The following is a 16,871-nucleotide window of genomic DNA, read 5'->3' on the forward strand; positions in this document are numbered from 1 at the left end:
AAAATAAATAAGTCATGGGATGTAATGTACAGCATGGTGACCATAGTTAACACTGCTGTGTTGTATATTTGAAAGCTGCTAAGAGAGTAGATCTTAAAAGTTCTCATAAGAAAAAAGAAAAAATGTTGTAATTTTGTGTGACAATGGATATTAACTAGCTTTTCTGTGGTGATCATTTTGCAGTATATACAAATATCAAATCATTATGTTGAACACCTGAAACGAATACAATGTTATATATCAAGTAAACATATATACATACATACATAAAAAGTAAATGCTTCCAGACTTCTATCCAACCTGTGAATTAAATATAGTTTACTGGAAAGAATTTTAAGAATGAGGTACTCTGCCTGATAGCTCTTTTTCTTTATGTAAGAGTAGAAGGAGGAATTAGAACTTTAGTGAAAGCTTATATAGAGAACCCTCCATCGGTCATGTGTACACTACTATGTTTATCTGCACTTTTGTTTGTTTGTTGTTTTGTTTTGCAGCGAATAAAATATTTCTTGTTAAAAAAAAAAAAGAAAGAAAAGGGGAGATTTTGGGGTAGAAGACTAGATCCCTGGTCAAGGGAGTAAGTGCTACTTTCACATTAGGTACCAGCTGGGAGATGACTAGGGAGTGCTGAGACAATTATGGAGTCCTGTCTGTTCTGTATCCTAAACCTGTCTTGTATCCATTCATTCTTATTTGCTCCTCCCTTGTTTCAACTTTCATCTGGACCATTGTTTCAGCAGCCACTCAGTTGGTCTCCCTCCTTCTGGTCTTGCTTGCCACTGATTCTTCACCCTCATCACCACTAGATTGCTGATTCTTAAAATAGAGTAAATTCAAAAGTCATTCCCCTACTAAAAATTCTTCAGGGACTCCCCATTATATTTCAGAATAAAATCCAAACTACTTAACCTGGTTTTGCCAACAGTGTCTCTCCACACTCTTCAGAGTCACTTGTCCAGACTCACTCTGCCTCTTGCTTCTGTGCCATTGCATATGTTGTTCCCTCTGCCTGGGACACACTGGTTGGCCTGACATGCCTCACTTCTTCATTCTACATTCTCAAAAGTCATCCTGCCCCTCTGCCCACCCCTACTCCAAACAGTGTAACAACTTCCACTATGATCCCTTAACCCTCTGTCTAGAACTTAACCCAGAAAATGCTTCCTGCTTCTTCCTGCAATCCCTTCCTCCCTGAAGGTAGCCGTTGGTCTGACTGTTACCACCATTGTGGTGATATGACCAAAATGGTGTTTCTGGCAGATAAGTCTGACATTGGATTGCTACTATAGCAGTCTAGGCTTTCATATACCATGTGTTCATTCAGCACCCTCTGTGGACTGTACTATACTATACTTGGGGCCGAAGGTGACACCAGGAAAGACTTGGCCCAAGGGGAAACTGGAATAGTAAAAGATACGGTCCTAGCCCTCAAGGGTCTTGAGAAGAGTCATTGGAAAAAGGTGACTGGAGAATGTGGATTAAGATACGGGAGATGTCAAGAACAGTGGACTCTGAACCAACAGATTGCAGGTGAGGGAGGGAGAATTGACAGGACCCAGTGATGATTCAGTTTATCCAGTCAAGATTGCAACTAGTTAAGACTGGATCGCAAAAGGGCTTCGAAACCTACAAGCTAGAGTTTGTACATTTCTCCTGGAACGAAGAGCTATGAGGTGGATTTGAAGACAAATAGGATAAGGCTTGTTGTCTGTGTGCTTGCATGGTTATTATGCAGAAGCGTACGTTGAGGTGGGCTGGGGGAGATGAGAGAATGAGAGGTGGGGGAGATCTAAAATATGTAGTTGAAGTTGCCTAGTTTTGCATTAGTGCTGGCCACTTGAGAGCTTTTGACTTTGAGGTTAGGATGGGGGTAGGAAGGGTGGCAGAAGGGCAGGGCACACATAAGGAAAGGGCAAATATTGTCCTTTTCAGTTTGCCTTTGCTTCAGAAATATAACTAGAACTGTTCAGAAGACAGGGTTCTCAGTTTCACAGAGTGTTCCAAAATGGCAGCTGTTCCACGTCTCAGGGAGAAATGTGCTTTCCAGAGAAGGGCAGGACTGAAGGACCCTCTGAATGCGGGGAGGAGGGGACAGGGATGAAGAAGTGAACCAACCGGCTTAATTTAAGTACTTAAATGAAAAACTCTTTGTAAACATGGCTGTCAGTTCCCTTTTACTAAGAATGTAGATGAGAGATCCAGGCAGTCTCTTTGTGTGCCTATTGGAAGGTTGGAACACGCTATCTCCTGGATGCAGTGTTCTAAATGGTGATTAGGTTCCCAGACCTTCCTCCCCAGGAAAGCCTATTTAACCCTTCATGCCACTTAGCCACAGAACTATTGTGTTTGCTATTGTTTCTACTGGGAAATGGAGTTGGGTTTCCAAGGTGCTTTGTTAAAAACACATCCTTTCCCCCCCTTCTTCCTCACAACTCCAGGTGGACTAGTGGTCCCAGAGAGGGGTGGGTACACTCTAAGAGCTCCATCAAAGACGGTGAAGGGCTGAGGTGTCCGTGAGGGTAGGCATGGCTCTTCAAAATATACCAGTCACTCATGTCAGACTGGCTGTATTTGCGCCGTTCAGTACAGCATCCACTAGCCACGTGTGGTTATTGAGCCCTTGAATAGGTGGCTAGTTTGAATCAAGATGTGCTGTAAGTGTAAACTAAACACGGGATTTTGAAGATTTAGTACCAAAAGTATATAAAATATCTCATTAACAATTTTTATATTGACTACAAGTTTAGACAATACTTTTGATATATTAGATTAAATTAAATATATTATTAATCTCACTTGTTCCTATTTTTTAAATGTGGCTACATGAATATATAAAATTACTTATGTGGCTTTCACTATGTTTCTGTTGGACAACAGTGTTGGTCTCTATTTTTTCTTAACATATTTATGATGTTCATGTCCTAGAAATTGTTTCTGAAGGGGGATTCTCCCTCTCAAAGTTCTGTTTTAAGTGAGCACCTCCATAATGGAGTCATTTGTGCATGAGAGGTTATCATACAGTTCAGAGTTGATGGGTTGATAACCCTTGGCCCTGGGGTAAAAATATGAAAGCATCCCATTCTTGTTTGTATTGAAAGCCAGTTTGGTTGCTTAGACTTTTGGATACAGTTGGTGATCCAACTGGTTGGGTTAGAAGTTTTTTTCCTGGGCTAAGTAGAAAAGAATATATATGTGAACTCCTAATGTAACTACAGTAATTCAGAATTCTGTTTGTAATATGTGGTCACCAGTGGCACAAAATGTTCCATGCTTTTAGTGCTATTAGAAATATGTAACATATCCCTTATTAGATTTACATAGCTACTTGGCCTAAGAATTCCCAGGAACAGTATTCATCAAGAGAAGGAGGATAAAGGATAAATTCTTTAGCTTGGCATAGTGTAAAACCTAAGAAACAAAGAGGGGTTTGTATCACTGCTCTTGTTGAAGGGTTTCTTGAGGTTCCCTAGCAAGGCCCTTGTCTTATATCATGGGAAGTCATCAGTAGCATTAAAAGGAGGGGGGAGGTCCAAGTGGGGCCATGGGCGGGCTCCCATGATCATTACTTTCTCTAAGCTCAATCCTCCTAAGGGGGATTACAGGAGTGACAATGTTATTTTTTGTTACTGTAATGGCTCCCATTTAAGGAATAAATACCAATGTCTAATTCTGAGCCTCGGTGAGAGTACAGATACGTTGATGAATAGCATGTATATGATGTGGAACCATTTTGTAGCCCTAGTTTTAGATCCTCCTAAAACCTATCTTATAGTCAAAGGTGTTATCTGGCTTTTACAGATATGATTCGACTTATATCTACTTCCTTATAATAATGAACAATAATATAATAGCTTTCTAATAATAGCAGCTGACATTTTTGAATAATGCTTATGTACAGGGCAATGTGCCAATGAATGTACAGTGCTTATTTCATTTATCTTCCCAACCAGCCTAAATCACAGGTACTATTATTATCCCCACTTAACAGATAAGGAAACTGGGGGCCAGAGAGGTTAAGTAACACAACTGAATAGTAACCCAGGTCTGTCTCTATTCCAAAGTCTTAAGTAATGAGCCACTTCACTTTCCCTGTCAATTATGATAGAATATTCCTTTTAATAACTTCTCAGTGGTATTTTCTCATTATGGTATATGTCCTGGGATCATGCTATTATTTATCGTTGCTTTTGATAGGACAGTGTTTGATACTAGAGCAAGCACTCGATGAATGAAAATGACTACTGCCAGTGTTACCATTTTTATTATTTCTCTGATTCTTTGTAGGTGAATATCATGGTACATTTGTTTGTGAATCACTTTGGTCTTTGATATCACAGTTATGCCCCTACTCAGGGAAAGAGATGGAGTTGTTGGGACTCTCAGTTGATGGAACTTGAGATAGCTGGGGAGTAGAGGTTGAGTACTGGGGCCTAGGCCGAGTAGGCCCCATGGGAGGAACGGTAGGCTTGAAAAAGCAACACGGTGGTTTTTGGCGATCTAATGGCCTTCAGAAACAGATACATCATCTTCACCCTGTCACTCTCCTGATAAATGTTTCTCTTATAGGGAAAAGAAAGACAGTCAATGTACTCCACAGTAGCCATTTAGTTTCCTTTAATCCACAGCCCGTGGGAGAGGCAGAAGCCATTTTGTCAAAGGCCTGAGCATGCCATACTGCCTTCGCCGAGTTTTCTCTCTCAACCTGTGCCTGATCTAATGGTCCGCTCCCCATTTCAGCCAGATCTCCCATTCTCCTCAAGCCACACCCCTGCCATAGGCAGATAACTTTTCCCCCCTTCCTGCTTAGTTAGGTTGGTAAGGGATGGATTTCAGAGGATTGGAGGTGCTGCCAACTTAGCCACTGGGGTCTTAACCAGAGAAAAGTTACATGAAGGCTTTTGTGCCAGATGTGCCAGATGTTCTCAGAAAAAATAGAATTCTGTATCTTAAACCATATGTGCGTGATTATCTTAATATATATGTGCCTGTATCTTCAACCATATGCACCTGCTCTTTCGTTAGTTATATCCTGCCCTGTTAAGTCGAATAGTTCACTAAACTTAGTACTAAGAACCAAACTCTGGACTTGAATGTTATTGAACAAGAGGCTCAAAACATTTGTTTGTGTGAGTAAGGAGTAGTACTACTGAGGAAAGTAAATATAGTTTATTAAGGTCTTAGGATTTACTATATAGCTACTTGGGCTAATTTACTAATGTTTATTCTTTTTGTCCTTGCCTATATTTGAAACTGTTAATGCTTCTTCCTTCCAGAAACTTATCACCTCCTCCCTTCTGTTTCTCCACCCCTGTCTCTGATAATTCTTTCCCTATCTGCCAAATTCTTTCCCTTGCTGAATGCCTCCTACCTCATTCATGATTTCAAATATTCCGTCTACTCCCCAACTTCAGCTTCTTACCCGGGCATCGCTAGCTGACGACGGGACATCTCCACTTGCCTGTCTCTCCTGCCATCAGCTCATAGTTAGCATGTCAAACAGACCTGCTTATGGCTCTAAAACTATCCCGTCTTCTATATTCCCCATCTTTTTGTCACTCAGGATTGCACAGTGGACGTTATTCAGCTTTGATCCTGTCCTTCCATCTTCTTCTGAGGCCTATCCCTTTGCAATGTCCCTTACATATGTTCCTTCAACTCAATTTCTGCTGCCAGCACTTCAGTCCAGGTCCTGACTTCTGTGCTTTGGCCACTATAGCAACCTTCTTATGTAGTCTTCCAAGTGCTTCCCAAATTCCTACTCTCTACCCATACCAACTGCTAACTTTCTAAAAAAGGTGGTTTCATCATATCACTCCCCCGCTCATAAGCCTTCAGAGACTCCCCAGTGCCTATGGAATCAAGTCAAAATTGCTCAGTCTGCCATTCTGAGCTCTCTAGGACCTGCTCCATGTGTCTGTATAAACGTATTTCCCATCATTTCCCCACAGGAGCCCTGCCCTTCAGCCAGACCTCTCTCTTCCACTCCCTGAGTTTGTCTTCCCACTCCTGATGCCAACTCTTAGACCATCAGTTAACCAAAGGGAGAAGAGAGAGAGAGAGCCAGAGGGACCAGAGGCCTGGGGGAGGAGAGAAAATGAACTGAAAGCATGCCAGCAAGGGTGTGACTTGAGGGGGAGGATGTGACAGAAGGTGCTTTAAATGCTGTTATAATGATGAGAAGTTGCAGGAGGAAGGGGGAGAGAGCTGGACTCTGACCTTTAGCGGTTGATTAGCCTGAACCAGACCAAGATGTTTTTATTTAAATTGGCCTCAAGATGCTGGGAAGCCCTGCCGTATATTTAACCAGTCCCTCTTTGCCTTTGTCCCTGTGGAAGGGAGCTAGACAGTGGATAATGGGATTCCAGGGAGAATATCTAGTCTTTAATACAGCCATGACATTGGAAAATTGGGGGTCCCTCCTGTTGTATGTCTTGTAGGAGAACGTGCAAGATGTTTGGAGCAAAGTGCTCCTTTTTCTTAAGAGTTTACATGGGTATAGACATTGTAAATTCCATTTCATAGTGAAGTTTTTGAGCTATATGTTAGAAGTCTATTTAAAGTCTTCCTAGGTACTTTCATAAAAATTAGATTTGAAAAAGTGGTCATAGGATAGCCTGTCTGGTAGCTACTGATTAGACACATGACCCTGGGCAAGTCACGTAACCTTTTACGGTGGCAGTTTTCTTATCTGTAAAATGAAGGGATTAGACTAGATTATTTCCACTATTCCTTCTGAAAAAAGTCAGGAGAGAATTGTATAACTGAAAGGCAGGAAGTGGAATAATTCTGGCTGGGACGTCAGGGGGACTTCAGAATTGCTTTAATTTTTTTTTTTTTTTGGCTGCGCCGCATGCCATGCGGAACCTTAGTTCCCCGACCAGGGATCAAACCTGCGCCCCCTGAAGTGGAAGCGCGGAGTCTTAACCACTGGACCTGCAGGGAAGTCCCAAAATTGCTTTAAATTTTAGGAAACAGTTTCTGTAAGTGGTTAAAGTGCTGTATCACGTACCTACTGGTTAAATTGGTCACTCCATCTTATTGGTAAATGCCACTTCATCTTATTGGAGTCATTTCTGTTTGCTGCCAACAGTTTAATGTTTAGGACAGATTCCTAGCAATGGTTACCTCTGAATAGTGGTACTGACAATTTGGTGAAGAGATAGACTAACTTTGTATTTCTGTTGGGATTTTTAACAATGAACGTGCGTTACTTTTATAATGTAAAAAACAGCTCATAAAAAGTTTTTGAGAGAATTTTTTAAAAAGAATTAGTCTGGAGGAAAGAGATGCCGTAAGATCTTTAGAAAGTAAGGAATGGCCATTCTGCTCTCTCCTCTCTTCAACTCTTTCTGTAATGTTTGGGTGGCTTAGTCTCACTCCTGTCCTTGTGTATTTTCCAAGACCACTTTTGTTGATTTTTATCTTGTGTATGTGTTCATAAAAATATCTCCTATCAGAACCCCAAACCTAAGCAATTGAACATGTGCTCAGCACGATAGCGTTTTTTTTTTGTTTGTTTGGTTGGTTGGTTGATTTTTGTTTTTGTTTTTTTCTAATAATGAGTATTGGTCAGTAGCTACAGTTGAAATGGACTGGGAGTGAAAGAGGAAACTTAACATTTATATCTGACCGAGTTTGGTAAATTCTTTGCAGCCCTATGATAGTTTCCTTTCAGTAACAGTTCAGTTGCCTCTTGGACAGAGGAGAAAATTTGGTTTCTACATGTTAGCATCCTCTGGTGAGATCAAATTTCTTTTGATCTTACGCTTTCACATGAACTCTGAGAGGTGTGCTACTTCATAATTTTATCTTAATTCCCTTGGGTAAGAATTGAAAAGTCATAAATGAAGTTTGCAGATATTTTAGACTAATCCTGATGATTGTTAATCCACTAAAAAAAAAACACCTTATCCTAGGTATCCTAAAGAGACACAAAATGGTGAACTTTGCGAGGGTGGAATCAAACTGAATCATGTCTTTGCCTGGTTTACTTAAAAATATGTGGTTATGAGAGTCTTTTACCATCTGCTGAAAAAACAATTCAGCAGGCCACAGACTGTCACATAAGTTTCTGCAATATATTAGGGGGTCAATTTCTAAGAATTTTTTTAAAAAGTAGAAGACTCAAGTAAGCTAGATTTCTTTTTTTGTGGTCTTGGCTGGTAGTATTTCCTGAAGCTTGTGGATGAAAATTGGTGGACTGAACCACAGAATGATAACATTCAGAGTTCTCTGGGAGAGAATTGATGTAATCAAATAAAATGGGCTTCGAGTATCTTAGCAAGTTCAGGACACTAAGAAGTGCCCCTGGGGAAGTAAATTTGACAAAAAGGAATCCAAGAGAACTGGATATTCTGTTGTTGTTTTTTTAACATCTTTATTGGAGTATAATTGCTTTACAATGGTGTGTTAGTTTCTGCTTTATAACAAAGTGAATCAGCTATATGTATACATATATCCCCATATCTCCTCCCTCTTGCATCTCCCTCCCTCCCACCCTCCCTATCCCACCCCTCTAGGTGGTCACAAAGCACGGAGCTGATCTCCCTGTGCTATGCGGGTGCTTCCCACTAGCTATCTATTTTATATTTGGTAGTGTATATATGTCAATGCCATTCTCTCACTTTGTCCCAGTTTGCCCTTCCCCATCCCCGTGTCCTCAAGTCCATTCTCTACGTCTGTGTCTTTGTTCCTGTCCTGAGAACTGGATAGTCTTAAAACAAGTAATTTTACAAGAGAAAGCTGTATTAGTACATATAAAACACAGAATAATAGAATGTCTCCTTTGAACCTAGAACTGTATCAGTACCTTGAGTCAAGTGAGAAAACCACAAAAAAAGTGAAATCAGACCAAATTGCTACAGTATTAAGGGAAAAATATTGTGTCAGATAGGGTCAGAAAATATAGTGCGAGAAGAGTTTTCAAAGTTGATACAAGAAGCGAGACAATCCTATTCTTTCAATGATATAGCATCTTCCTAATGTGTATTTCACAGTTTTAACAACCTCCTTTATAGGTGCTCTAGCTGTAAACACAATTTAAAAAGACATTTTATATGGAGACACACCAAAAAAATAAAATAAAATAAAATAAAATACTAAAAAAAAAGACATTTGAACATATTAAAGTGATTTCAGCTGTTACAGTGTTCTGTTTACCTAAGAGGGCAAGTAAACCTCATCTTATATGTATCAGAATTGGAGTCCATTTTAGTTGTGAGAAGAAAATTCTCGAAGTTGAAAACTTAACTCGCACAAATATTCCATGTAAAGCTAAGGGCAAAGACCAAGGGAAAAGTCATTTGTCTTCTCAGGAGACAGAGTTGATTGGAAAAGCAGGGCTTCTTATTTTTCATGTCATCCTGTCCCACTGGTCACTTTACCAACACAAGAACAGTTTGTGATGACAAAGATGATAGAATGTTAAATTGGAGAAGAAAGTTAAGTTAGTTGAAAAATGCCATTGAAGTTGATTTATTCAAATTGTCTGTGTTGTTGCAGAGCAAGTTTCTCCCCAACTTCTGGAGAGCAGATGGAAAAAGGAAAATAGTTTATCTTTCAACAAGAGAAATGATGGCCCTGCTAAATTTAGACTCTTTGGCTTTAACTTGCAACATCTGGGAAAATACTTAAATCCGTTAATCATCTTGTTTGTAACCACCTAGAAGAGCCCAAGGTTTGGGATAGCCCTCTATATGAGTTTATGAAGGGCAAATATTACCAGGCTGATTTCATTTCCTTTAATAGAAGTTAAAAAGTCTTGTCAAGGAGAGGGAAACAACATGTATTTTCTCTCTGGAATCCAGCGAGGCTTTTTATTCATTGTGAAGGGCTTGCTAACAAGCTAGGAAGCCTTGGATTGAATAGAACTGCTCCTCAGGGTAGGGTCCAAAGAGGCTTTCGGGTGCATGTGCTCAAAATGGGTTAGTGCAGTGGCTCAGCACCCAGTCAGAGGGACAGAGCAAGTGATGCCCTTCCAGTGAGAGGTTCTCTCGCTGCATGTGAGAGAGCCTGGCTTGTGACAGTCTGTAATAGAGAAGGATTATTTTTGCTATTTGAAAAGATTCACTGCCATTCTCTTTCAGGAGCTGTCACCCTAGAGAATTTTAACTATTCAACTGTTTTTTTATTTATACATATTCCATCTATATGGTCTTTTAAGGGGCGCTTCTTCTGTGGAAAGCTAGACGCAGCTGCCCTAAAAAAATGTTTTTCAGTTACCTTGGATGGAGAAGTTAATACCGTGTTCATTAAATCTGCACTATATACTGAGTCTAACACGATCATTTATATTTTGGAAAAGGATTGCAAGTGACCTTCAGAGATAGAGCAGGCGTTTACAGAAAGGGCTGTAACACCACTGCCACATCCTCTTCAAGGACAGTTGATCTGTTTTTATCTCTTTTACTTGTTTATACTTCCTGGTAAGATTTCCTTGGAGGAAAGAGTTCTTCATTTTAAAAAATAAAAATAAAATAAAAATCAATGAATCAGAGAAATGGTCCTGCCGAAATGGAATGAAGTTCAGGAAGGACAAGTGTTCGGGTGCTGAGGTTTGGGGGAGCCATTAAATAACACCCCTACCTTTCCCTCCTCCATTGAAACCAATGGAGAAATAAGACACAGGAGCCCGCCAGAATTCTAAATAACAGCGTTATTCCTGAGGAAAGCTAGACTGGAGGGTATAACTTAGATGTGTGTTCATAAAAAGCTTCCAAATAGTTCACATGTTGACAGACCTCCACTATAGTTCTGTCATAGGGGCAAAACCTACCCTTTAAGCACCATATGGCAGAGAACATACCAGATAAGGACATGGAAATAGGGGTGCAGAGGGTAGTAGAAAATATTTCTTTTAGGCTTTGCCCTTCTGAGGAAAGGAGTACAGACTCTCTCCTTTTTGTGGTGATATGAGTAGGGAATAAAAGGCTAGTGGGCTAGTCCGTAGAGCTGCGGGGAGAACCCAAGTCATTGACAGACTGAAAGGCCCATACTCTTCCTGCTGATATTCAAAGATGTCTTTAGTTGGCTATACGAATTTAAACCAGACCTGAATTAGCATATTTATTAAGATATGAGGCATTTTCTTTCTGTTAGTCAGATTTATATAAAGGATGGATACAAGGTATGGAATGATAGGATATGAAAACTGGAAGGGACCTTAGAGTTGGTTTTCAGTTTTTTCATTGCTTAGGTGAGGAAACAGCCCCAGTAAGGGGAAACGACTTACTCTGGACCACTTGTTTTGCCTGTTAGTTACAGCCAGGATTAGACCAGGGTCTTCCAAGTCCTAATTCACTGCTCCCCACACCCAACTGGTCTGCGTTCTGACATCAGGGAAAGTAGACTTAAACTAATGAAATTTGGAAATTCCATTAAACTTATAAACCTTTAAGCTAGTATAACAAGACATGTCTATGAGGTGAATATGTAGAATAGGTAGAAGAACCTCTAGTATAGTGGTTTACATTGGTGGGTTCTAAAGTTAGGCTACCTGGGTTCAAATCCTGGCTGTGTCACTTATTAGTTGTTTTGACCTGGACAAGTTGTTTATCCTCTCTGAGCCTCAGTGTGCTAATCTATAAAATGGATATAATAATAGCACCTACTTCATGGGGTGGTTATGAGGCTCAGATGAGAAGGATAGGTATAAAATGCTCTGCTTAGCATAAGTGAGTTCCTGACACATAGGCACTGATTAATATTACCTATGATTATTATTTATCATCATCATCATTATTCTCATTTTACTTCTGGGAGACTTTAAAAACTTGACCTGTGAAGACAGTAAACTCTTAGTTTAGGATTTCATTCACCCCAGGTTATTCCTTTGTCCTAAACCTCTGTTCTTTAGTTGTCTCAGGTTAGAAGTCTTGTAATCATCTGTTACTCTGTCTCATTTAGGCCTATGGTCTGTCTGTCACCAAGTCCTATCTTGGTGGTTCAAAATGTTTCTCAATTAACCCCTTCCTCAGGCCTAGATGCCTATTCTAACCTCCTAGCTTATTGTTCCTGACTACAGCTTCTTCTCCAGTCTATCCTATAATTCACTGCCAGACTGACCTTCCTGAGACACTGTTTGATCCTGTTTCCCCCAGCCTTGGAAGCTGTAATGAGCCTATTTTATGCTGAAGCAAGGCCAAGTTCTCCTGCCTGACCTTCAGTTCCCTCTAGATGATCTCTGTCCAATAGATATATAATGCCAGCCATACACAGCATTTCAAATTTTCTAGTAGCCACAGGTGACACTTTTAGTAATATACTTTATTTACCTAAAAGCATTCAAAATATTATCACTTCAACATGCAATCAGTCGAAAAATAAATAATGAGATATCTTCATTCTTTTTTGTTGTCGTTCTAAGTCCTCAACATCCCATGTGTATTTTACATTTATATCACATCTCAAGTCAGACTAGCCATGTTTCAAGTTCTCAGTGGCTGGGGGGCTACTGGATCAGATAGTGCAACTCCAGACTGTGCCTCTCTGACTTATCCACTATCCCCCCAACAAACAAGTCATACTCAAGTCTTACCTCCTCCTGGTCTGTTAAAACAAAATAGAGATGGTAATACCATGCCTATTTTATAGGATTGTCTTAGGCAAATGTGAAGTATGAAAATGCTTTGTAAGCTGTAAATGTCCATAAAAATGTATGGAAGTTATTATCAGGAGTAAAGGTTTTACTGACATGAGAGTAGGATATCTTTGGAGCTACCTGAAATAAAAGACTGTATGAAAGAAGGTCAACGGGCTGTCCTGAATTCATTTATGAAAAAATCAACTGCAAGCAATGAATGAAGAATATAAACATACTTTCTCCCACTAGAACTAATAATTATCTTTTTGGAAGAATTTTTCACATTAATAAGGTTCTCTAGATATTTAAATCACTCTGTAGGCCTTTTTTCCCCTTCAGCATTCTGAGGACTGGACTTAGGGGCATTAATTCTTCTCTTGAAGGAGCTAAACTGCTACCAAGAAGTTTATTGCTTTGGGTTGTAAATGTAGCCCATACACTGTGTAGTACTGAGATAGGAATACCATTCAAATTTCAAGTATTGTCTAATTCATTGCAAAGGATTGGAATTGACCTAAAATTGAATGCCAGTGATTCAGGTGCAGAAACAATTTGTAAAATGTTTTCAATTCATATTAGAAAAGAAATTTTAAAGAGCAGTCATTCTGACAGATTGATTAGTAACAATTAGGACACATTATTCTAAACACAGATGAGTTATAGGGTGCTTGCTTAGGTGGTACTCAAACCTTATCCCAACCGTTTACCAGATCAAGTAGTTCACTGATTTTTCTTTAGTCATGCCTTGAACTATCTTGTGGCTCTCAGGAGTTCAACACTCACTGCAGATGTAACTCTGAGTGTACAGTGTAGAAGTTAGATTGCTAAATGAAGCCATTCTGGAAAAAAAAAAGTCAACTTTGTAAAGTGGCTTCTGGGTGAAAGACCCCACCATTCACAGGCTTGCCCAAGCAAGAGAACTCAACCTAATGTATGACCCTTTTTCTCCCTCACCCCTGCCCCTAATTAGCTACTAAATCCTTCTGACTCCATCTCTGAAATACTTCTTTAATCTGCAGCCTCCTCTCCATCCCCGCTGCCCTCGCTCAGGCTTTCATCACTTTTCTCATAAGCTATTGCAACATTCTCCAAACCAGTTTCCCTGCCTCAAGCTTCAGCTTCCCCTCCACCCCACAATTTATTCTCCAACTCCCAGCAGAACGATCTTGCTAAAATACAGATCTGATCATGCCACGCCCCTAATTAAAAACCTCAGGTCATTCCCAGGGCCAACAGATAAAATCCAGACTACTGAGCACAATGTACACAGCACGTTATAGTCAGAGCCCAGCTTATCAGCTTTGCCTCCTGCTGCGTACTCAGAGTGATGATAATCAAATTACTTGCGGTTCCCCAGGAAGCTCCGTCCTTTTATGAACTCTGTTCTCTTCCTTTGCCCTGCCCCCTCCACTCCTCACATCAGTGTGGGGATCCCATGATCTTCTCCTCATGCCATTAGACTTCTTCAAATGCCCCGTCTTCTGTGACAAGCCTTCCCTAACTCCCTGGTCATTTGTTCTTTCCGTCTCCATAACTGCATTCCTTATTCCTTTGCGGCAGGAACTCCTCAAGGGCTAATTCCTCTTGATATCTCCAGCATGTAGCATTCTGCCCAGCATAGCATAGTTGGTCCATAAAAATTTGTTGGATAAATAAAGGAGAGAATTGATGCTATCCCTCTCCCTCACCCGCAGCTGTAGACCTTCTCTTCTACCCCAAATAAGAAAGCTAAGTTTTGAATTCAGTGTGATTTATAATCACCTGCTGATATTTCTAAGTATTTGATTAGGACAATTCAAATCATAATCCTTCCTTTTAACTAAAGTTTAGTTTGTCTAGTTCAGTAAGATTTTCCTTGGGTCACAAGGAATTATTCACATCCTCTACTTTTCCCAGCTACTATAAGTCATATGTACAATCTGGCCAAAGGAATAATACATGGAAAGGTTCTACCTTTAGATCCTTTGACTTACAGGATATGTTAGGAAACACACACACACACACACACACACACACACAGAGAGAGAGAGAGAAAACTCACATTTAAAAATAATTAATTTTATTTTTGACTGTGTTGGGTCTTTGTTGCTGCACCCGGGCTTTCTCTAGTTGCAGCGAGCGGGGGCTACTCTTCGTTGCGGTGCACAGGCCTCTCATTGCGGTGGCTTCTCTTGTTGTGGAGCACAGGCTCTAGGCGCGCGGGCTTCAGTAGTTGTGGCTCGTGGGCTTAGTTGCTCCACAGCACGTGGGATCTTCCCGGACCAGGGCTTGAACCCGTGTCCCCTGCTTTGGCAGGCGGATTCTTAACCACTGCGCCACCAGGGAAGTCCCTAAAAGCACATTTTTAATTTCACAGAATCCAGACTGTTGGACTAGAAAGGATCTTATCACCTTCACCTTATATGGTTATGGAGGTTGCGTACTGTTCAAGCCTGGGGGGCTCCATTCTCATGGGTCACAATGTGAATGGCTCTCCAGGGTTGTAACATGCACAGCCTTACACGGTATCCCTGTTTATCTAATCCTCTTCATTTTCAGATAATGAAACTTAGGTCCTAAGAGCCGACAGGTTTGCTCAAGGTCATGCATATGCTTCATAGTAGGGTACAGGCAATGGGCCCCTTTTCTGCCTTTCAGTCACTCTGACCCAGATTGCTTTAGGAGGCTATGAAACTAGAAAAGATAGTGTTTGCTGTAGTTGTGTGGATAATGGTCTTTAGCTGAACATGAAACTTCAGTCATTTCGTTTAGCTCTGCGTTATTTGCGCTAGCTTTCCACCTCCAGCTCTACTGGTCTGGTTGGCGTGACTTGAACCTTCAGCATATTACACTACTGCCCACAGGGCTACCAAGACTCAGGTGCCCGTTCGTCCCACAAAGTTGCCAGGCTGTGCTGTCTACTGTCTCCTTTGCTGGCCCATTCCTCTGTGACCTACTGTTAGCTGCCATCTTCTTTTGGCTTCTCTTCTTGGCGTTTTGTGCTGCTTTGTCTTTATAGCCACATTGCTGACTAGTCAACGTGGTCCTTTCCTTCTGTTCTACAAATGATTCAATCAGAGCATGTTGGCTGTTGACCTTGGGTCTTTGCTGCTGTTCATAGCTGCTGGGGGTGCCTAGGCGATGCTGCTTCTTTGTCAAAACTTTTTGTTTTTCTTTCTCCTCTATTCTAGAATTGCGCCTTTCTGAATGTTTAAAGATGCCAGAAGGATTGTCTCCACATAGTTGTGGCTCCATTCCTATAATTCCACCTATACTCTTGTTTAAAGTGAAAATATTGTTTGGGAGAAAAAACTCTTGGTTAGAAAAGTTCATGTAAATCAGACACTCAATAGCTAATTGTCTCTATCAAGGACGATGAATTTAAAAAATTACTCCTTCCTCTGCCCCATGCTCTGTGCTCATCCTCAGTGTCAAACTAAGGTAAATACTGAGGTGTTTTGGTAGGTTTGATTGAGCCTGAATAGCAAATTAGGCTTCTTGAGCCAAAGCCCTCCAGCGATAATGGACTGAATGCATTGTTTGCATCTTTGCTCTTGATCATTAAGGCTGGCAGATCTTTCTGAAACTAATGGCCTGCTTGTGTTCCACTTGATCAGTCGAGATATAGAATAGAAGTAGATTAAAGAATTATTAACTTGTTAGAGGTTTGATACTTGCTATTTGGTGGTTGTTTGCACTTTATATATTGTTCATTGTATAATTGGGAATTTCTTTGTAAATGTTTGGTTTGCAGGCTGGTTGGAAGGAAAATCACGCAACATTCATGAGTGAACTAAAAAATCTTCAGGCTTCTGGACTGACTACTCTTGGTCAGGCTCTAAGATCCTCATTTGATTTGTTAAATCTCAATAGATTAATATCTGGAATAGACAACTATGGACAGGTAAAAAATAATTTGAGTGAGTACAGCTAATTTATTTTGGTGACTTGGGGTAAGAATTTAAAATTGGGCATGGCTACCAAGTTTTCTGCTCTTTTTTATAACGTCCAAAAGGAGGTCCATGTATCTTTTAAATACATACTTTAACAAAAATCGTTTCGGGGGAGTCTTTTATGTGGCTTGACCACAAAATATTTAAAATTGCCTACACATCAGATCATCAGCTGTCATGGGATGAATACATTGCTGAGAATATTGGAACAAGACAATTGAAGAGAAACTTTCAGAGTCCTTAAGTCCCTCGTCCCTCTCAATTCAACGAAAAAGCTCTAGTATAAGAGGAAGGCAGAATAGCATTTGCTGATGTTATCATTACACTTTCCCACTGTAAAAACTCTGCTCACAATAACC

At 40.4% G+C, this 16,871-nt stretch overlaps 1 protein-coding gene across 4 annotated transcripts in view; it reads left to right on the forward strand.

The window, feature by feature from the left end:
* Positions 1-16,871, forward strand: part of INTS6L (integrator complex subunit 6 like) — a gene marked incomplete at its 5' end in the record, with an annotated part of 49,384 nt that overhangs the window by 5,550 nt on the left and 26,963 nt on the right. For 3 of the 4 annotated variants that reach the window (XM_082681813.1, XM_082681815.1, XM_082681812.1), the window contains one exon: positions 16,314-16,463. In XM_082681813.1, coding sequence (XP_082537939.1) covers positions 16,314-16,463 — 150 coding nt within the window. Of the gene's footprint in view, positions 1-15,867; positions 16,001-16,313; positions 16,464-16,871 lie in introns of those variants that run through there. The other variant, XM_082681814.1, reaches the window with a different exon arrangement.

The sequence above is a fragment of the Grampus griseus genome, assembly GCF_964374135.1.
Source record: "Grampus griseus genome assembly, chromosome: X".
NCBI lineage: Eukaryota > Metazoa > Chordata > Mammalia > Artiodactyla > Delphinidae > Grampus > Grampus griseus.